This window comes from Catharus ustulatus, chromosome 24 (genome assembly GCF_009819885.2).
Source record: "Catharus ustulatus isolate bCatUst1 chromosome 24, bCatUst1.pri.v2, whole genome shotgun sequence".
Classification (NCBI taxonomy): Eukaryota; Metazoa; Chordata; class Aves; order Passeriformes; family Turdidae; genus Catharus; species Catharus ustulatus.
In genome coordinates this window covers 4578670-4598778 of record NC_046244.1, presented here as the reverse complement: position 1 = coordinate 4598778, position 20109 = coordinate 4578670, and the positions used below count along the sequence as shown (strand labels likewise).

General features: G+C 59.0%; 4 protein-coding genes across 5 annotated transcripts; 1 reads left to right on the top strand and 3 right to left on the bottom strand.

Moving 5' to 3' along the window:
• Nucleotides 1-76: 76 nt before the first annotated feature.
• Nucleotides 77-2602, bottom strand: RPL22 (ribosomal protein L22). The gene is made up of 4 exons (XM_033079533.1): nucleotides 2496-2602; nucleotides 1981-2088; nucleotides 1221-1345; nucleotides 77-299 (listed from the first exon to the last, which is right to left on the bottom strand). The coding sequence occupies exons 1-4, from the start codon at nucleotides 2505-2507 to the stop codon at nucleotides 155-157; spliced, it is 390 nt and encodes a 129-aa protein (XP_032935424.1). The 5' UTR covers nucleotides 2508-2602; the 3' UTR covers nucleotides 77-154.
• Nucleotides 2603-3379: 777 nt separating this feature from the next.
• On the top strand, nucleotides 3380-8798 carry RNF207 (ring finger protein 207). Its single transcript, XM_033079307.1, has 18 exons — nucleotides 3380-3665; nucleotides 4224-4414; nucleotides 4562-4694; nucleotides 4780-4924; nucleotides 5008-5089; nucleotides 5160-5235; nucleotides 5319-5444; nucleotides 5562-5608; nucleotides 5736-5808; nucleotides 5882-5950; nucleotides 6057-6125; nucleotides 6219-6340; nucleotides 7380-7569; nucleotides 7659-7844; nucleotides 7927-7978; nucleotides 8067-8184; nucleotides 8253-8333; nucleotides 8422-8798. Exons 2-18 carry the CDS (start codon nucleotides 4224-4226, stop codon nucleotides 8582-8584), a joined length of 1923 nt encoding a protein of 640 aa, XP_032935198.1. The 5' UTR covers nucleotides 3380-3665; the 3' UTR covers nucleotides 8585-8798.
• Nucleotides 8799-9934: 1136 nt separating this feature from the next.
• On the bottom strand, nucleotides 9935-13548 carry ICMT (isoprenylcysteine carboxyl methyltransferase). Its single transcript, XM_033079621.2, has 5 exons — nucleotides 13321-13548; nucleotides 13105-13193; nucleotides 12856-13025; nucleotides 11980-12197; nucleotides 9935-11273 (listed from the first exon to the last, which is right to left on the bottom strand). Exons 1-5 carry the CDS (start codon nucleotides 13540-13542, stop codon nucleotides 11091-11093), a joined length of 882 nt encoding a protein of 293 aa, XP_032935512.1. The 5' UTR covers nucleotides 13543-13548; the 3' UTR covers nucleotides 9935-11090.
• Nucleotides 13549-14189: 641 nt separating this feature from the next.
• Nucleotides 14190-20022, bottom strand: ACOT7 (acyl-CoA thioesterase 7). Of its 2 annotated transcripts, none has more exons than XM_033079619.1 (10): nucleotides 19941-20022; nucleotides 19161-19278; nucleotides 18589-18745; nucleotides 17999-18090; nucleotides 17752-17866; nucleotides 17285-17299; nucleotides 16603-16689; nucleotides 15778-15894; nucleotides 15399-15583; nucleotides 14190-14790 (listed from the first exon to the last, which is right to left on the bottom strand). In XM_033079619.1, exons 1-10 carry the CDS (start codon nucleotides 19991-19993, stop codon nucleotides 14686-14688), a joined length of 1044 nt encoding a protein of 347 aa, XP_032935510.1. In that variant the 5' UTR covers nucleotides 19994-20022; the 3' UTR covers nucleotides 14190-14685. The 2 variants fall into 2 exon arrangements, with proteins under 2 accessions (XP_032935510.1, XP_032935511.1); XM_033079620.1 differs by lacking the exon at nucleotides 19941-20022 and adding an exon at nucleotides 19370-19480.
• Between the last annotated feature and the right edge of the window lie 87 nt (nucleotides 20023-20109).

The following is a 20109-nucleotide window of genomic DNA, read 5'->3' as shown; positions in this document are numbered from 1 at the left end:
CGCCCCCCGCGCGCCGCTCCCCCAAAACCCCCAAATCCCCCCAAACCGCGCCCCGCAGCCGCCACCGAGCACGGGCTATGAACAACTCTGCTGCTGTTTATTCCAGAAAAGTGAAACTGTACAAAATGGCCGTCAGCAGCGGCGGTGGTGGGGCTCAATCCTCCTCTTCTTCCTCCTCCTCATCCTGGTTGATCTGGAAGTAGCGCAGCTCGTAGCTCTCCTTGCTGTTGGCCACCACGCGCAGCCAGTCCCGCAGGTTGTTCTTTTTCAGGTACTTCTTGGTCAGGTACTTGAGGTACCTGTGGGAGAGGCATGGCTGACAGTGGTGCCCCACTGCCCCCCGCCAGCCCCCCAAGTGGCATTTTGGCTAATAAACCTTTATTTCCTATGGGGTCCCACCTCCAGCAGGACCAACACATCCCAGTGGCCACCTCCTAGCAAAGCTCCTGCAGGGAAACACTGCAACCAGGGAAATCACACCACAATGCCATGACAGGGATCCTGGGAGATCATTCTTGCCCTAACAAGGCTGTGACTCCAGTGCCTTGTGCCCACCCCAGAGGGAATCTCCACCGATGGTGAATACCTGCTGCTGGGATGTGCGAGGTGTAGCACCGACGTGGAGCAACAGTGTTGGGAGAAAGGCAGGTGCTCACAGGGCAGGGCACGCCCACCGCCCACACAGCTCTGCTTTTCCCATCACCCTGCATGCCCAGCCAGCTCCTGAGCCACCTCTGCCATGGCATAACCCCAGTTTGCCGGTGCCAGTCCAAGGACAGGCACTGCCAGGAAAAGCGGCCAGAGCACCACGGGACAATGGGAACAATCTGGGACACCTTGGCACAACCACATTTTGCAGATGTCGGCCCAAAGGAGGGACAAAGCCCCACAAAGATGAGGGGAACAACCTGAGAGAACTTGTCTGCAGATACCTGTAAATTCTCCACTCAGCACCTATTGGCTGCAGGTCCCCTCACTACCCAGCCCAGCAGCCTTCCCAGCTGGAATATCAAACACATTCCTCTTTCATGTATCATTTGGGAAGAGCAGCCACTCAGCGAGTGCCAGGTAGCACAAACTGCAGCACAACTCCTGCACCGAGACATCTCTTCCCTGCCAGCCCCTCCTGCCCACAGGCTCTCAGTGTACACCGGTCATCCTCTGCTAAGGGCCATCTCTGGTCGCACTGACCAACGGGGACTCGGCCTGCCCCACCTCACCTCTTGGAGAATGGCACCTCTGATGTGACCGTGATCTTGCTCTTGCTCCTCTCGATGGTCACCACGCCCCCGCCTAGGTTTCCCGCTTTGCCGTTCACCTTGATCCGCTCCTGCAAGAACTGCTCCTGCAGGAGGAACACAGCCGTGAGCCAGGGCCACAACTCCCGCCAGACACGGCTCCCACAGGCTGGCTTGTGCCTGGTGTCTGCAGCTGGGGAACAGACACCAGAGCCCCCATGGTTCAGGAGAGCCCCTTCCTCAAGCTAGGCTAATCCATCCCATCTTAGCCACACCTAGGTGAGGTGCTCGAGCCTGCACATATTGGACTGTGGCATGGTAGGGACGTTCCCTGCCCTGCAGGGGGACAGCCAGGACAGTGGGGTCAGGCTCCTCCGAGCTCCCCTCAGCGCCAGCCTCACCCAGGCCCATGCTGGAATGCAACTTGGACGGGCATAGGTTTATGACTCCCAAAGTGCAGCATTCCTGGCCCTGCTACATCCCTGCCATGACACGAACTCACCCAGCAGACGGACAGAAAAACTGTCCATGAACAGGAACAACGCTTGTGCTTTAACTACTAACTGTCCCAATCCCAGCCTCATCCCCAGCCCCAGCACTCCCTGCTCCTCTGCCCATGGGCCGGCCTCAAGGGAGCAGGGCAGAGCCGCAGGATAGCCGGGGATGTTCGGGGCCGCTGGGAGCGGAGCATCACTCAAGGATGGTGGAGCCATCACTGCTCCCGCGGAGGCACCGAACTCACGAAGTTGGCGGCGTCCATGATGCCATCCTCGACGGGGTGCGTGCAATCCAGCGTGAACTTCAGAACCTGCTTCTTCTTCTTGCCACCTTTCGCCGCAGGCTTCTTCTGCTGCAGGGGAAAAAGAGAGTGAGGTAGAGTGAGAGAGAACGGGAGGGGGAGCGCTGTGAGGGACCGAGCCCGGGGAGCGGGGAGGGGCGGGCCGAGCTCCGGGCTGGTGCAGAAGGAAAGGCCCAGGCATGGATCGAGATCGGGGACAATGCGGAGGGAATGGGGCTCGCCCGCTGCCCGCTTCCACGATCCGGATGGGCGGCGGGCATCGCGTGGGGCCCCGGGAAGGCGCGGGCCGGGCCCAGCCCCACGCGGAGAAGAGCGGGCGGGGGCAGGTCGCGTGGCTGGGCCAGGCGGCGGGGCCGCAGGGAGTGCCGGGGGCTCGGGGCGGGGCGCGGGGTGTGCCGGTGGCGGAGTAGGGAGGTTCGGGGACGTGGCGGCCCGGTGCCGGTCCCGCGCTCACTCACCGCGGGCGCCATGGCGGCTCCGCGCGAGGCAGAAAGGGAGCGCGCGCCGTGCGCCTGCGCAAAACCACGCTCGGGTCGTGCCAGCCGAGCGCCGACGGCGTCGATCGCTTCCGGTCCCACCCGTGCGGGGCTCCTGCGAGCGGACAGTGATGCCTGGCGGGGCGGAGCGAGCGCGGGGGCGGGCTGTGGGCGGGGCTGTGGGCGGGGCTGTTCGGGGGCGGAGCCTCCGGAGCGTGGGGAGCGGCACGTGGGGCGCGCGTGTCCTGCACCCCGCACCGCCCGCGGGGGGACCCCGGCCCCGGGAGCCTCACCGGGCACGGAGTGACCGCCCTGCACACCGGGAGACTCACCGGGCACGGAGTGACCGCCCCGGCTCCGGGAGCCTCACCGGGCACGGAGTGACAACCCCGCACACCGGGAGCCTCACCGGGTACGGAGTGACAACCCCGCGAACCGGGAGCCTCACCGGGTACGGAGTAACCACCCTGCACACCGGGAGCCTCACCGGGTACGGAGTGACCGCCCTGCACACCGGGAGCCTCACCGGGCACGGAGTGACCGCCCCGGCTCCGGGAGCCTCACCGGGCACGGAGTGACCCTCCTCCGGGAGCTTCTGTGCACGGAGTGACCACCCGGCACACCGGGAGACTCACCGGGCACGGAGTGACCACCCCGCATACCGGGAGCCTCACCGGGTACGGAGTGACCACCCGCGAACCAGGAGCCTCACCGGGTACGGAGTGACCACGCCGGACACCAGGAACCTGACTGTGCACGGAGTGACCCCTGCACTCTGTGTCTCCTCACTTTGCACGGAGTTACCCTGCACTGTGGGAGCCTCACTGCGCATGGAGTGATCTCCACACCCCGCTCTTTACTGCGTACTGGGTGACTGCACCCCGGGGCTCTCACTGTGCACACGGTGACCCCCGCACCTCCTGCGGGCTATCACCAGGCCATGCAGATGCCCATGTCCCCGCAGCCTGGGTGGCTGCGCAGTCCCGTGTCCCCACACGCCTAGGGCCGTCCCCGCCGCAGGGCCCCGAGGAGCGCACGGGGCTATTTTTGGGCCGTGGCGTGGCAGCCGATCGGCAGTGCCAGGGGGCCCCACGTCACAGGATCGGCCGGACCCTGCTGCCTCGGCATCGCTCTCATTCCTGCCGGCACACGGTGAGCAGCAGCACAGCTCGGCTCGGATCCCCCGACTTACATACAGGGAGAGGTAAAGCCTTCACCTGGCCAGGACACACCTGTGCCCAGAACAGGGACTCCCGGCATGTGGGGCACCCGGCTGCCGTCAGTGCCAGGCTGCCATCGTAGGGCACATCTCCGGGCAGGGGACACCCTGTTGTAGGGAATGCTTCCTCTGGGGGGAACCCTGCCCTGAAGGAACTCCCACCCCTGTCCTGGGGGATGCTCTGCTGGAGGGGATGCTTCTTTGCAGGGGACAGCTCATCTCAGGGGATGATCCTGCTTTGGGGGACACATACCAGAGGGGACAATTAGCTGTGGGGACCACCCGACCCAGCACTGCAGCCCCCAGCCTGTAATACCAGGGGAAGGGGTGCGCTGGGGGCAGCCTCGTGCCACGCAGCTCATAACCTAAAAATAGTCAGCAGCTCGCAGGCCCTGGAGCAGGATTTGTTCTTTGTGTGGCAGCCACAGTGCACTCACAAACTGGTGCCACACAGGGTCCCTGAGCACAGGGCTTGGCTCTCAACCCCACAGATGGCAGGTGGCATTTTCTCCCCACTGGAGAGCTGCACTGAGCTGGAGAAGGCCAACTGCCACCCGTTGGTGTGCCTGCTCTGCCACGAGCCCTACCAGCACCCCTGCCTGCTCGACTGCTACCACAACTTCTGTGCCAGCTGCCTGCGAGGCCGTGCCAGCGATGGCCGCCTGCACTGTCCACTCTGCGGGTAAGGGACAGCCCTGTCCGGGGCACACCAGGACTGGGGCACAGCACGGGGCTGGCAGCTCAGCACAGCACTGCTCCCTGCGTCCCCAAAGCTGCCCCGCTGGCCTGGGGGGGTGTCGCTATCCTTGTCCCCATCTTGTCCCCACAGGCACCCCTCAGTGGTGAGGGGTGGCACAGGGCTACCCCCCGTGGACCGGCTCCTGCAGTTCCTGGTGGACAGCTCAGCCGACAGTGAGGAGGATGTGCAGTGTGCCAACTGCGACCGGTGCTGCACCAAGGCGGTGAGGGCAGCAGGGTGGACAGGTGGGGTAGGTAGGGGACCCCCGCCAGGGCCATGCCTGCCACCAGCTGTGTCCCCTCACACAGGAGCTGGACACCATGTACTTCTGCAACACCTGTGGGCAGCCCCTCTGTGCCCCATGCCGCGAGGAGACCCACCGTGCCAGGATGTTCACCCGCCACGAAATCGTCTCCCTCTCCAAGCGCACCAAAGACATCCACAAGAAGTGCCGTGAGTGCCATGCCAGGCTGCCTTGTGCCATGCTATGCTGCACTGCTCTGTGCCAGGCTATGCCATGCTCCTGTCCCCTGCAGCACTGCACGAGGAGCCCTACATCATGTTCTCCACCGAGAAGAAGTCCATGCTCTGCATCAACTGCTTCAGGGACATGCAGGGGTGAGTAATCCCAGCCCCACGCTTGCTACATGCCCCATCCTGTGTTTTCCCCTGATGTCTGTGCCTGCAGGGAGAGCCGGGCACACTGCATCGACATTGAGACAGCGTACATGCAGGGCTGCCAGCGGCTGGACCAGGCAGTGATGGTGGGCAGGGCCGGGGGGTGTGGAGGTGGCATGGGGGTGCAGTGCTGTCCCCTGCACTGCAGCCACTCTGCCACCCCGGGCAGGCTGTGAAGGAGCTGCAGACCTCCACGCGTGAGGCCATTGTCCTGCTCAAGGCCATGATCGAGGAGGTTCGCAACAGTGCCAGTGAGGAGGAGGCAGCCATCAACTCCCTCTTCAGCCGCATGCAGGTGCAGCATCCCTCTTCATCCTCCTGCACATGGAGCCCTGTGCCCTCGGTACAGAGCCAGAGCACTGGGAAGGGACTGGGGTGGCTGCAGGACACAGGGTGGCTGTGCCATTTGCAGGAGCAGCTCTCCGAGAGGAAAAAGACACTTCTGAAAGCTGTGCAGAGGTGAGGGACCATGGGTTGAGCCCTATCCGAGGGCTGCCCCCCCCTTCCCAAAGTGTTTTGGGATGCCTGGGGCTGGATGGCTCCCTGGAGTCTTGCAAAGGCTGTGCCATGCCCTGCTCTGCTGCAGCCAGCACGAGGAAAAGGAGAAGGCATTCAAGGAGCAGCTGGCCCACCTTGCCTCCCTGCTGCCCACTCTGCAGGTAGGGTCTGATACCAGGCAGGGACATCCTGACACCAAAGCCAGGCAGTGACAGACCCCCTCCACACACACAGGTCCACCTGGTGACCTGCTCGGCCTTCCTGAGCTCTGCCAACAAAGCTGAGTTCCTGGACCTGGGCTATGTGAGTGTTGCCAGCAGTGCAGGGTGGTCAGAGCATCCTGTGGCAGAGCTGAGCTCAGGTGCAAGGTGCTGGGCACCCCTCACCATGCTTCATCACTGCCTTTCAGCAACTGATGGAGAGGCTGCAGAGGATCGTCAAGCTGCCACACCGCCTGCGTCCAGCCCAGACCAGCAAGGTAGAGCCCTGCCTGCAGAGCCTGTGGGCAGTGCCAGCTGCTGGCTCTGCCCCAGCCCCAGCCTCAGCTGCATTCTCCTCTCTTGCCCCCCAGATCAACAGCGAGTACCGGGCAGAGTTTGCCCGCTGCCTGGAGCCCCTCCTGATGCTCAGCCCCCGCCGCTCCCTGGTGGGCAGCGCTGGTGGCATCGGTCCTGGCATCACCGGAACGAACATGTGAGGTGCTAGGATTGCACCCAAGGCATATGTGCTACTGTGTCCCATGCCACGTGCCACACAGCACAGTCCCCTCAGCATCTCACTATGCCAAGCTTGCCCCTGCTGCTGCCCTTGAGCCTGTCACCTCAGCAGCGGTACCAGGACAGCACAAGCACAGCTGCACTGATGAACAACAGGCTTCAAGTGACACTTCTGGGAAGTGGGGCGGGTGGCAGAGGGGCGGGCAGTAGCAAGGCTGGCAGCTGGGGGCCTGGTTGAGCCTCACTCTGTTCCCCAGCCCAGCCCCTGCAATGGTCCCTGGTGGGATCTGGCCCCTCTCCATAGGTGCTCCACCTGGGCCAGCTCCTGCTTGCCCACATGCCCGTGGTGCCACAGCCTCTTTGCCCGCCACTATTTTTATCAGAATTTCAGGGAAGTGCTCGTCCATTCTTCACCAGGGATATATTTAGGCCTGTTGATGTCACGGCAGCACCAGCCCTGCCAGGCCCTCCCGGCCAGAGAGGCACAGACAGGCACTGCATGGGGACTGCTCCTTGCCCCCAGGCAGGCTTGGCACTGCAGGGTGGCTGAGCTCCTGGGGGCTGCTGACCTCACCACGGGCAGGGGGAGCACGGCACTGCACGGTAGGACCAATGGTGGTGGTGGTTAGCATGGGGAGACCATGGGATGGTGGGAAACACAGGGGCAGCAGTGCCTGCCAAGGGGCCAGGAGATACCAGCAGTGAGGGAGTGAGCTCTATCCCCCCCTTTAGAATCTGGAGGGTGCTGAGCTCAGCTCCTGGCTTCTCACTGCCGCAGCTGGTTCCATAATTGCAAGAATCAGGAGAGAAGCCTACAGAAATCTGATTTTTGGGGCAACATAAGGGACCACTGACTGAACCCCTGTGCTCAGGCGAGGGAAGGGACATGTGGGACTGGTACATCCCCAGGTTCACCGGAGCCAAGGGGCAGTGGGGCTGAGCTGGCGACATGGTCCCTGGCACCTCACCCTCACTGATGCTCACCTGCAGCATGTCACTGTCATCTCTCCATGCAGGCTCCCTGGTGGCCAATGCTCCAAGACCCTCATGGTGCCCAGCTGCCCCCCAACCAGTGACAAAATGTCCACCGGCCCCATAGTGAAGAAGCCAACCATGCACCGGTACATCAGCACCAAGGTGCTGCTGGCCGAGGGGCGCGAGACCCCCTTCGCCGAGCACTGCCGCAACTACGAGAACACCTACCGGGTAGGGAGGATGGGTCAAAGCAGGATGGGACAGCACAGGACGGGCCAGGTTGCTGCTGCTCATGTGGCTGTGCGCCCCGGTTCCCACAGATGCTGCAGACGGAGATCCAGGGGCTGAAGGACCAGGTGCAGGAGCTGCATCGTGACCTCACCAAGCACCACTCACTCATCAAGTCAGAGATCATGAGCGAGATCCTGCAGAAGTCGCTGCAGATGGACGTGCAGATCGCAGCTCACTACTCTGCCGTGGAGATGATGCGCAGCGTCTTTGAGGAGGTACAGCTGGCACATCCTGGCAGAGCAGCTCCCCTCTGTGCCGTTCCACCGCAGACTGCCCAGCTCCCTCTTTTCCTTCCAGGTTTGGGAGGAGACCTACCAGCGAGTAGCAAATGAGCAGGAGATCTATGAAGGTACTGGTGATCCCACGCTCCCTCCATGTGCCCCCTGTGCCCGTACTGTGGGGCTGGCTGTGTCCCAGCCCGCTCCTCTCACCCCCAGCCCAGCTCCATGACTTGCTGCAGCTGCGGCAGGAGAACAGCTGCCTGAGCACCATCACCAAGCAGATCGCGCCCTACGTCCGCTCCATCGCCAAAGTGAAGGAGCGGCTGGAGCCCAGGTGAGGGGTGCAGGGGCTTTCAGGGCCAGGGGGGACATAGCTCACAGTTCACACCCATCCTGCCACAGGCTGCAGGAGCCTCAGGAGCCTAAAGAAGAACAGGCCCAGATGCTGCTCAAGATCTGTGACGACAATGAAGTGGTGCCAAGGTAGGCGACAGCAAGCACCTGAGTGCCAAGTTCCTCCCACACCCTTTCCCATACAGTGACCCTGTCTAAGATGCCTTCCCTTCCCCAGAAATGCCTCTCCTGGCAGCAACAAGGAGGCTTCAGCCAGCCCTGGGGAGGGCTTCATGCCCAGGGACACTCCTGGAGACTCCTCCCCAAAAAACAAAGACTGCTGCAGGGGCCAGCAGAAGAGCAGAGCAGAGAGTGCTACCCCGAAAGAGCCAGCACCATAGAGCCCAGTGCTGGGCATGTGGCAGAGCTGCTGGGCAGAACCATGTCCTGGTCACTGACCAGCTCCTCTTGCCCAGTGCCACAAGCCAGGGCAGGAAACAGCACGGGCAGTCATGTCTGCAGCACATACAAAGGCCTCAGGTGGACTTGCTTCTGAAAAGCTCTCTTTGTGCTCTCCCTTGCGTGTCAGACTGAAATAAAAGGGTGCAGTTGTCCGTGTCTGTGTGGTTCTGCAGTGATGACAAAAAGGATCCACTGGCTCAGGGTATCCAGCTGCTCCTAAAACCACAACAGCAGCAAATTATGGGGGAAAATAACAACTCCAAGTGCAGGGCAGGGCAAGGGGTACACAGCCAGGTGATGGAGCATCCCGTGAAGTGTCAGGTAGCCATGCACCAACACGGGGGGTGCCAGGAACAGCTGCTCTAGAGGTTCTCTGCACATGTGGGAACTAAGAACTCACTGACTTCTGTGGCACAGAGGGCAGGGTTTCACAGATTACTCCAGCTTTTCCCTAAAAGTTCACATGCCTTCACCACACCCAGTAAGCTTCTGTCTCCTCACAGAGCTTTTGGTCACAGGATTTGGGAAAATAAAAGGTTAAGAGAAGCTGTTGGTCTCAAAAGTGTCAACAGACACTGAAGGTTTTGCTCAGGGTAGAGTTTATCCCTTCCTTTTGGTGCCAACGCATCCTGCTTGGACCCTGCTGGAAGCAGCACTTGTGAAATTAGGATCAAGGTGCATTTACTATGAAGAACAATCTGGGAATGAGGTTTTGTTTCTGTTGTCAAACAGCATATCAAACCCAAGTGATAATTTCTTGTGTCAAAGTTCCTTTGATCAAGGGCACAGCAGGAACATCACTGCTTAAAAAAAAATTAGTTACAGATTAACCTGCCTGAGGGCCACCGGCTGCAACCAGTGCTTCCCTGGGCTTCCCTGAGACAAGAACAGCCCAAGTGGGAGCCTCTGAGTGCCTAGCACAAATCAGCACTCTCCAACTGGTGAGTTTTCACCTTTGTTCTTTTCTCCCAAGCCAAAACCCCACTCAGCAAAAGACAAATCACCACTGAGTACATCAGGCAGATATTCTGTAATCAAGCAAGCCCAGTGGAGGATGGACCCTGCATCAGGTTCAGCAAGGGTCAGGGTTAGGGTCAGCCTCATCCCTGTGGCTGCACAGCCCCACAAGTCACTGAGTCACAATTGTGCCTCAACGCAGTGCTGGCATGTTCTGAGAACCCACCAGGAATTATAAAGGATTCCAATTTTCATGATGATGCCACCAGCACCTCAAGAGACCTTCAAATAATCAGACAGAAGTTGGAAATGTTTTCTTTTTTTTTTTTTAATAAAAAAAGAAAATCTAAACCCAAACCCAAGTCATTCTCACCAAGTACCCATTCCTGAGCCGTACTGCAGCGCCTTCCCCATGGAACACCACAAGCTCCAAGCATGAACTGACAAGCAACTCATTTCCATTCCAGCAAGGAAGAATAATGTAGAACTCAAGAAAACAGTGAACCTCTTTGGTATATAACAACAAAGTTATACCACACAGCTCAGTGGGAACCATTTCCAAATGGTTACTATAAAAGAGCGTTAGCTAGCCCAACTCTTCTGGTTGGAGATTTCCCTAGAAGCATCTCCTACTTGCCCTGACATTGCCCAAAAGAGCAGGGAAGGATCTCAGGGACTAAAGCCCTTAGCAAGCCTGGCAGCTGTGGTTCTTTCACAACCCAAAAATCCTGGGATCTCTGCAAGACAGAGGCAGCCTGGCAGGATAGGAAGCAGCGCGATTTGGAAGCAGGAAGAAGGAACAGAGGTGGCAGCAGGAGGCAGCGGCTGGAGCAGTGACACTGCATCCGCAGCAGCATCTGAGGGAGGAGGAGAGGGCCCAGAGGTGCTCGGATCCAGCAGCACGAGGGGAGCAGCAGAATTCTCCCTGCAGACCCCAAGGTCTAGAGAGAACTGAGTGGTGCTGTGCTGCCAGCACTCTAGTGCTTCGAGGGCAGGCAGAGCCGGAGGCTGCTCCCATGGCCACCCCAGTGCCAGCTCAAGGAGTTTGGCCCGAGGAGATTAAAGCCGTGTCACCGGGCTCACGAGGTCAGAAAGCTTTAAAATCAAATTACGCAACAGGAACAATCTGCTGCCCAGCACCTTCCCCACCCAGGGCCAGGAGGGCAGTGCTGTTTTCTGGTAGAATCAGTTCCAGAGGTGTTCCAAGACAATTCAGCTGCTGCAGGCAGGATTCATTCTCTTTAGGGTCGCTACAGGCTAAGTTATCTGGAAGATCCCTGAATGTGCAACGAAGGACTGATCTCAAGAAGGAGGAACGAGCTTCTTATCTGCGAGTGACCCAGCAGGCTGCCCAATGCTGCAGCCCTCCACCAGCTCCTCCTGGGTGGCTGGGAAATACGAACAAGCACCTCCCGATGCCAGCACCACACAGGCACTGGGCGCAGCAGGAGCTGGGCATCTGCTCAGCCAGTCTGGTTTTCGCCCATGTTACAGTTCCAATTTGACTCCTTTAATAAAAGGGAGACCTGATGGCACCTTCCTTTTGTACTCCAGGTATTCTTCTCCAAAGAAATGAATGAGTGTAATCTCCTCCTCCTCGATCCGCTCCCTGAAGAAGCGCCAGGACGCCAGAGCGTAGCCCACCACGCAGATGGGATTGCAGAGCAACACCTGGAACAGATGCTGCTGGTGAGCGTCCCCTCGAGAACACAAGGCTGCCCTGGCCCCACAGCTCATCCCCCTGCAGCAACATTGACACAGAAAAGACCCCAACACTCCCTGTGAAACTTCATAAGCACTAGTTTCTCTCCAGAGTGAAGAAAGCAGCGCATAGGCAGCACTGGCTTCAGTGCCCCAGCTCTCAAAATCTCCATGTGCCACCCTTACAAACTCTCTCCAAAGAAAGACAATCTAATGCTAGCACCCAGCCAGCCACAAGAACACACAGCTACAACAGCAGTGATACAGGGCTCAGCTGCAGCTGGCCAGAGCTGACACTCTAGTCAGGGAGTTTCCTAGACCTCAAGTGCAGGGCTGGTGTTTGGCAGGAGCCAGGTTGAGTTTGACCACTCGTGGAAGGCATTTTGACCACAGAAAAACAGAAAACTCTGGACACCAGCTTTAAACCAGCAGCAAATCACACCCCAGCTCCACCACCTCTTCTTACTGCACAGAAAAAATTAAGGGAACAGGATCTTCCCAAAGATCACATGGAGCAGAGCACTCAGGAATTCCTGATTTCCTGTGAGCCAGTGGGAGGCAGCAGAATCCATGCCCAGCACCAGGTGCTGTCTGCACTCCATCACAGCATGGGCAGCACTGAGAGCAAAGACCGGGGTCATGACACAAAAGAACCTGAGTACACTGGATACAGTACCTGTGTTCCGATACTCCAGTAAAACCATCCCACGTAGGACGGGTGCCGGAACCACCCGTACACCCCACTTGTCACCAAAGTGTGGGTGTCAGACTTCTCGTTCTGAACGATGTGGTTGAAGTTGGAGCCGGCCGTAAGCATGGCCGCCTTCCTCAGGCAGTCCCCAAAGATCACCATCAGCAGCCCCACGGTGCTCAGCCAGGTGATCTGCTTCAGCTCTGCATGGACAGGGAGGGGCACAATGGGTTTGTACAGGTCTCGAGGGGTGCAGGGGGCTGGTCAATGAATGGGTTTTGCCCCCTCATCTCAAAGCAAAATGTGTGACAGCAGCAGCTATGTGCTGCCATCCCACACCAAACAGACAAAACCAGCAATCCCTGCTTGGTGTTAGCATGGATTAGTCTGTGGGGCCCAGCTGTAGAGGTTGAGCAAAGCCAACACAAAGCATAGCCAAGCACATGCTCAGGTTGCTACAAAACAACAAAGGGGAACAGCTTCCCTGTCCTAAGAATAAATAGACGAGCACAGCCAGTTTGCTCCAAACTAGGCAACCAGCAACAGATTTTGACTACTTCATTTTATTCCTGTCAAAAGGCGACACCCAGGTGTACCTGACACATCACTCTTGTACCACGAAGGTAGGAAAGGGCTGAAGGTCCCTTGGCCTGGCATGTCAGAGTGAGGGGGGCTCCCCCCTGCCCTCCCGAGATCCAACCCAAGAGGCTTTGAGCACTGAGGGATTATGACCATGGCAAAGCTGCTGCAGGGCTGTCACGGGGCAGCAAGCTGAGGGTCACCCGCACTTTGCTACCAGACAGATGGACCCCACGCGAACCACGTGCAACTGGGCAGTCAGGGAGGGACAGAACAGCCGACCTGGGAAGAAGAGCTTCTCCAGCGTGAATTCCACCCAGGAGGACAGGGCAGCCAGGTTGTACTCGAAGCTGTGGTTGAGTAGGAAGGAGTCCAGCGAGAGGCTGCGAGGATTGTTGATGGCTGTCACCAGATACTCCGAGTAGTGAAAGAGGGAGAGGGAGCACATATACCTGCGACGGGAGGGAGGCAGGCCAGGTTTAGTAGGGCCGGGGGCACCGCGCCCGCCCGGCTGCCCAGCACGGCCCTTACCATCCGAAGTGGCGCCAGGCGGAGCGGCCGGCGCTCAGCAGCAGCCCGCAGCCGAAGGCGAAGCCCAAGAAACAGGCCCGGACGGCGATCTGCAAGCACAGGGAGGGGAGAACGCGCTGCCGCCGCCGCTCCCCGGGACCGGGTATCCCTACCGGCGCACCGCGGGACCGGGACCGAACCCTCCACAGCCGCACTTCACCCCGGCCACCCCCGTACCTTGTAGAGCGGCCGCGGATAGATGAGCAGCAGCGCCGCGTTCACGCCCGCCACGTGCAGGGCGAGAGCTAGGCGGCCGCGCAGACCGGGAGCAGCCAGCAGGGAGGGGGACGAACCGAGTAGCAGTGGCAGGGCCGCCACCGAGGCGCCGAGCAGGAAGGAGCAAAGGCTGGCGCGGCCCTCCCGGCCCAGCCGCCCTCTCCGAGCCACCGCCGCCGCCATGATGGCGGCCCCGCCCCGCCCGCGTCGCCCGGGAAACGGCCCCGCCGCTCTCGCGAGAGCCCCGCCCCGCGCAGCCGCGGCAGCAGCAGAGCGGCGCTGCTCTCGCGAGAGTTTGGCGGCGCCTGCCGCCGGTGCCGTGGGGCGGGCCCGGGCCGCGGGTGGCGGGGCAGGTTTGGCGGCGGTGACGGAGCCGGCGGGGTTGGAGCCCTTTGGCATCGTGCTGTCCCACCGCCCGCCCGGCCCCGCCACTGTAACCCCTAAACCACATCACCCAGCGTAGGGTGCACACGCTGCTGGACACTTCCCGGCATGGTGACTCCACCACCTTCCTGCTGCCTGAGCACCCGAACAGGGAGAATATTTTCTGATAGCTGTTCTGAATTTCCACTCTGTCAGCCTAAAGCCATGCTCTCGCACTGTAGGCACGGCAGAAGAAACCAGTCCCCACCTCACTACAACCTCCTGTCAGGTGGTTTATTGTTTAATATCCCAAACCAAGAATGGGTTCTGCTCTGGGGGTCCCGTTAAAACAGCGAGAGTTCCTTAAAAACAACGTCGGGAGCGCCAGGCGCCACTTGGGGAGCGCGGGCGGATCTGGGGGAGGGAGGAAAAGCACAATTGTTTGAAATAAAAACGTCAGCCTTTCATTCCAGTCAATGAAACAGACTTTATTTATGCCACAGGATTCTTTAAATAACTTAAGATGTGCACAGAGAACTACCTAGAGATGTCACGGACATTCAGTGCGGCCCCGGCGCGGCACAGCACGTACGAAAGCTTTGGTGTGCATGGTAGGACAAACCAGCGAGTCGAACACAGCAGCACAAAGACTCGCGGCCTCACGCGCCCCTCAAGCCACCACACGCCTCCATCCCGCCTCTGACACAGGCAGGAGCATCGCCAACGGGATCGAACAGCAACAACGGCTCTGGAGGCAGATGGCGAGTGCCTGGGAAGACTCCTGGGCGCTTTCAGGGAGCTTCAGCCACCTGTAGCACGAGGTTTGCGGTGCTGAGCCCATCAGCAGCGAAGCAGCGGCGCCGGCAGCAGGCTGGGGCGGGCGGAGGCATGGGGCTGGCGCGGACCGGACACAAAACGAACAGGAACAACCTGGATGTTTGGCAGGCGAGGGTGCCAGCCAGGTCACTGCTGGGCAGCCTGCTGCATCTGCGCCTGCCGCTTGGCTTTGGTCTGCAGGTACCTGCCCTTCCCTTCCTCGAAGCGACGCTTCTCGTCCTCTGTCTCCGTCTGAGGCCACAGAGAGAGTGCAAAGGTGCAGTGTCAGTGTGCTGCGAGTGTGTGCAGGAGGGAAACAAGCCTCCCCTCACAGCAGCGTGAAGGAAAAGCTGCCCTCTGTCAAATACACGACAGCCAGTGTGCTCCTGCATTAAGCATCAAATTGCCACATCAAATATTAACCAACACCCCCAGTCGGGAGCACCACATCAGCAAAGCTCTGACAGGATTAGGGGAGCTAACAGAGGCAGGAGGCCGGAATGGGGACACCGTGGGGAGCAGCAATTAGGGATGTGGGAGCCTCCATTGCCACTGAGTGGCAATGCACACAGCCTGACCTGAACAACAAGAAAAGAGAATATCCCCAACCTCCACATTGGCAATTTTCAAAAGAAATAAAAAATAAAAACAAAATTTTAAAAAACCCCAAAAGTAAACAACAACAAAAACAAAACCCCCTGAAGCCTGCCCTAGAAAGTCTTGTTTGTGCTCATATTTTTCTGCTGACTAACTCAAGGGAAGAGTACTTCTTGGACAAAAAGGCCAGCTGGGCTCTGCTCCAGGAGGGGCAGGAGACATGATGGCCCTGCTGGCTCCAGCCCAGAGAGAAAAGCTCTTACCAGCAGCTGCGGGACAGGCAGGGGCTTCCCCTCCTTGCTCAGGGACACATAGGTGAAGAAGGCGCTGACGGCACGGTACCGCTCCCGAGGCTCATCCACAAACGGGTCAGCATCCACAAAGACCTCTATTTCCATGGACTTATTGCTTGTGAATGTCATACGTCCTGAGACAGTGATGACACAGCCTGTGAAGCAGAGAGGGGCTGGTGAAGGGAGCAAGACGTCCTGCATGTTCTGTGATTAAGCTGTGTCTGAAGCAGAGCATGGGATAAATCAAACAGGGACTAATTTTCTCTGCCAGAATGTCCTGAGAGTGCATTCAAGGGAGCCAGGGTGTGGCAACACAGGAGATCACAGTGCCTGCCACTACCCTTGGTACCTTTTTTGATCTTCTCATGGAAGTTGATGGCATCCACTGAAGCAGTGACGATGTTGGTCTTGCAGTGGCGGGCAGCCACAATGCCAGCAACCTCATCCATGAGCTTCATAGTGACACCTGTGAGGGGAAGCAGAGGGTCCTGTCTCAGGGAAGTCAGTGGGATTTCAGGAAAACCATGCAAAGGTCAGTAAGGCCTTAGCATGGCCAAAGTTACGCTGGAGAATTGGACCCAAGACTAAGTCCCAACTTCAGGAGAATCCAGTACCAGCACAAGGACTCCTGACAATACCAGAGCAACATCCTCACAGACCTGTGATTAAGGTCAGCTCCGTCTCTCCCGAATTTCTCTGAGCAAACCTGACCCTTGTAAGACAAGATCAGTTCCACAAACCTTGAAACAGTTCTGAGCCATGTTAATTTGTTTTTTTAAGGATTAGGTGTGTGCTTTCCCAGCCCTTAGCAAACACACCTCTTCTAGGGCTTATACCACACGTGCCAGCCCTGCAGGTGGATGGGCACTGCCAGCTAAGAGCAAATTACTTCAGCTAATTGCAGTCACACGCTGGGTGTTTGTACTCTGGGATTTGCAATCTCAGAGGTGATGACAAAACTGTAGGATTTACAGTTTGAGTACATGAGTTTTTGGGGCACAGAAAAAGAGGAAGCTTTTGTCTCAGTTAAAGCAACTCCGACCCTGACAGTCAATGCAAAGAGGCCTGTGTGCCTCCAGAGGCAGAGCCCACCAAAACCACTGAGTCCAACCACAATTTCGTCCAGGAAAAAGCCACCTGGACCTGCAACGCAGCTGCCTCATAGCTCACTCACCTCCATGCACAAAGCCCAGCAGTGTGCAGTCCGACGGGCCCACCAGGTGGATCAGGCTGGACTGGCTGTAGCCAACAGTGTGTGGCTCTGGTTAGAGAGCAAAGCAAGGTGAGAGCTGCTCAGCTTGTACACCATCATACAGCCCTGTCTTAAGTTGCCCAAAGCAAGAAAACATGGGCCTGGCTTGTGCAAATCTGAACTATGTTGAAACCAGTGATTAAACCAGGCTGGAGAAGTTCCAAGAGCAGAGACTGTTCACCACCTGACGGGCTGCCACCTCCCTCTAATCCCTACCCATCCACTTTATTCTAGCTCAGCTCATTTCTTTCTTTTCAAGCTTTCAAAGAACATGAAAGCAAACAGGAGTGAACTGGGTCACATGGCTGTATGCTTCCCCCCTCAGCTGAATCTCCCAGACCCTGCTGCATAGAGCTCCTATTTTCCCCTTGGTGGGAAGATCTTCACCCCCACGCCCCTAAGTCACATCCCGGTGACCCCTGTCCCACCACAACCTCCAGGTGACAGAATTCGCACCCCCAAACTCCCAGCAGAGGAAATGCTCTCTCAGAAGTGGCTGTTGTTTTCTATCTAATGAAAGATGTTAAAGAAGCTCAGAGGAAGGAAAAGCAGTCAAGTCCCACTCAGGGTGACCGCCCATGCAGCAGTTCCCACTGAGCCTTACCTTTTGTCTGCCTGTCTGTGAGCAGGGAGGACAAAGGAGAAAAAAGCATTTGAGCAACTTCATCCCCCATCACCTCCCCCAACACTCTCAGTGCCACCCCTCCACCTCTGCCTGAAGACCACAGCCAGGCCTAGAGGCCACCCTTGCTCAGCACTTGCATTTACCCTTTGCTGAGCAAAATCTAGCTGCACACAAACACACAAGGGATGCAAGGAGTGATACAGGAACGGGGTTTTGGAGAGGGGGTCTCATCCACCAGCCCCTGCAGGGTATCACAGGTATCCACTCAGCTCCCCCTCCACTCACACAATGTGGCTCCAAAATCCCATCCCCACCCCTGGTGTGGTGTTTCAGAATGCACACTTGCAGCTACAGGGCCCTGAGAACGGCTGGAGTTGCCCTGGGTACTAGTTTTGTCTCCCAGTACTGCTGGGCAATTTGCACTGGCTAAACACTGCCCGTGTTACCTGGGTTGATGACAGGTAACATCACGTCACCATTTCTCTGCTTAGTTTCCAGCCGATCCAGCTTTTGCTCTTCATAACGCTTCTTCCCCTCATCCTCCTGCTCCTTTCTCGCATACTGGAATAGAAGGCTGGTAAGAAGGGGATTGGCAAAGCCACTGGCACAGCTGGGAGTGCCAACAGGGCCAGGTAAGTCCCATTCTGCAGGGAGGACAAGTTCCAGTTTTGAGGGACCCAAATGCTGTCCTACCTGGATGGGGGGAACCTCAAGGACCTTATTCACATTCTTCAGGGACAGCGGCACATACCACAGTGTCGCCTTGTTCGTCAACTTCTTTGCCCCTGGAGGAGAAGGGGGCAGCAGGTGATGGTGCCAAGGCCAGCAGTGCTGCACCTAACAACCGGTCTGGGGTTGGGCACACACCGGCAATGCCACTGGCATTGGTGGCTCCTTCCCCTGCTGGCTCCTGCCAGGCTTTAGCTCGTAGTGGATGTGACAATGCACTTTAGGGAAGGTGTGCCAGCAAGCGGAACTGGTTGTCACAGCAACGGCAGGAAAAGGGACTTTTTCAGACCAAAGGCAGCCACAGGCAGCAAATCAGGCAGGAAGAGCTACAAGCAGGTTTTGCTGTTTTTTACTACAATGGAGCCATAAATCCCAGGGAGCCTGCTTGGCCTCCCTCCCCAGCACCAGCCCTCCCTGCACCCCAGCTCTGTCAATAAACACCCCAGATCTCCCTGCCGAATGCTGCCAGTGACGGAGCAGAGGATGGGGTCTCTGCTTCAAGTTCTTGGCTTAACACTGTTATTCCTGGAACACAGCCACCAGCAGCCACCCACCTGTTAAAATGTTTTCAGACATGACGTTGACCTGCACCTCCACAGAGTGCCGGGAGGTGTAGGTGATCTCGGCACTGACGTTGGCCACCTCGCCGATGCACATCGGTGAGAGGAAGTCTGTCCGCTCCACCCGTGCCAGTGCAGCCACGCAGGCCTCCTGGGGATGGTGAGACAGCCAAGATAGTGATCACAGCCTCGCCACGTGGGGCCACAGCTGGCGGCTCCCTGGGACCAGCCAAACCGGCCATGCAGTGTGGGGCTCGGATACTGCAACCGCCATCTTATCAACCTCTGGCCATGCTTCCTTTCCCGTCTGTAACCAACACCGGGGTTGCCCCAACTCGCCTTTCTCAGGAATTAAAACATTAACAGCAATAATGACTAATAATGTTTCTGCTGGTAAACCACAATTTCAGCAGAACGCTCCTAGCTGCAGCTGCAGCCAGAGACACCAGTGGTTTGCATGTAGGAGCAAACACTCCCAAGTGTGGAACTTCTGCTGCCCCTGAGACACAGCAGGGAATGAATGGTCACCATGCCAGAGGCTGGCAGGCACTCCGACATCTACTCACCCCCTCCTGGGAATTGCAGTGGCGGGTGCTGATGATGGCTCCTGCCTCCTCAATCATCTTCAGGATGGTTCCCCCGTGGACATTTCCCGCGATGTTGGCATCATCTGGGCGCATAATCCTGCCGAAAGAGGCACATGAGAGCTCATAACGCGTGCCGCGCCCCCAGCCCAGCCCCGGTGCCGCTGCCCCGGAGGCATCATATCGCCTACCGACTGAGCTGCCGGGCCATCGCAACTCGCATGCGGCTGGCTTCCTGTGAGCGGCGATTGAAACCGCTCCAAATTACCGCTGGGAGCGGAAGGAAGCAGGGCGCCTGTGCTAGGGCAGCCGGCGTCTTTCTGGGGCCGCACCCCGCCGGCTCCCGGTGCGGCACAGACCGAGCCGGGCACGTGCCGGTGCTGCACGCGGCCTCCCGGAGCAGCCGCGCTTTCTGCAACGGCGAAAAACGGCCCGGGGACACCGGGACAGCGGCTGAGCTCTGGCCCGGACAGGAGCTGCTGCTTCAGGGCGGCCGCGACCGGGAGCGGCGGTGACACAGACGGAAGAACCACAGCAGCCCTGCCCGCTCCCAGCCCCCGCAGCACGGAGCACGGGCGCGGCGCTGCTGCGCTCTGCCCGCGGCCGCTGTCATTGACAGCGTGACTAAAGCGGGCGGCGCCGCCGATGCCGGCAGCAGGGCGGGCAGCATCTCGGCTGCAGACCGGCACCCGCCCGCGGGCACCAGCACGCCCGCCTCCTTGCCCAGCCCTGCCCGGGACGCCGGCCGCGGTGGGGCCTTACCTGGACACCTGGATGGCGGCCGGGCTCGGGCCCGCGGCCCCCGGCTCCGACATGGCGGCACCGGCGCCCCGCCCGCAGCGGCGCTGCGGCACCGGCGCGCTTGGCCACGCCCCGCCGCGCCCCGGCCGGGCCCCGCCGCGCCCCGGGCACGCCCCGCCGCTCCGCGCCA

What these genes read in the sequence shown, in the direction of transcription:
- RPL22 (XM_033079533.1), bottom strand. An exon ending in TCATGGACGCCGCCAACTTC is followed by an intron (nt 1,346 to 1,980) that starts GTGAGTTCGGTG and finishes TTCCTCCTGCAG; the next exon opens with GAGCAGTTCTTGCAGGAGCG. An exon ending in GAGGTGCCATTCTCCAAGAG is followed by an intron (nt 300 to 1,220) that starts GTGAGGTGGGGC and finishes CCTCTCCCACAG; the next exon opens with GTACCTCAAGTACCTGACCA.
- RNF207 (XM_033079307.1), top strand. Translation starts at nt 4,224, where the DNA reads ATGGCAGGTGGCATTTTCTCCCCACTGGAGAGCTGCACTGAGCTGGAG. An exon ending in AGTTCCTGGACCTGGGCTAT is followed by an intron (nt 5,951 to 6,056) that starts GTGAGTGTTGCC and finishes ACTGCCTTTCAG; the next exon opens with CAACTGATGGAGAGGCTGCA. An exon ending in GACAATGAAGTGGTGCCAAG is followed by an intron (nt 8,334 to 8,421) that starts GTAGGCGACAGC and finishes TCCCTTCCCCAG; the next exon opens with AAATGCCTCTCCTGGCAGCA.
- ICMT (XM_033079621.2), bottom strand. Translation starts at nt 13,542, where the DNA reads ATGGCGGCGGCGGTGGCTCGGAGAGGGCGGCTGGGCCGGGAGGGCCGC. An exon ending in ATCCGCGGCCGCTCTACAAG is followed by an intron (nt 13,194 to 13,320) that starts GTACGGGGGTGG and finishes CTGTGCTTGCAG; the next exon opens with ATCGCCGTCCGGGCCTGTTT. An exon ending in GGAGAAGCTCTTCTTCCCAG is followed by an intron (nt 12,198 to 12,855) that starts GTCGGCTGTTCT and finishes CTGTCCATGCAG; the next exon opens with AGCTGAAGCAGATCACCTGG.
- ACOT7 (XM_033079619.1), bottom strand. Translation starts at nt 19,993, where the DNA reads ATGTCGGAGCCGGGGGCCGCGGGCCCGAGCCCGGCCGCCATCCAGGTG. An exon ending in GTCTGAAAACATTTTAACAG is followed by an intron (nt 18,091 to 18,588) that starts GTGGGTGGCTGC and finishes CTTCTCCTCCAG; the next exon opens with GGGCAAAGAAGTTGACGAAC. An exon ending in TGCCTGTCCCGCAGCTGCTG is followed by an intron (nt 14,791 to 15,398) that starts GTAAGAGCTTTT and finishes CTGTGGCCTCAG; the next exon opens with ACGGAGACAGAGGACGAGAA.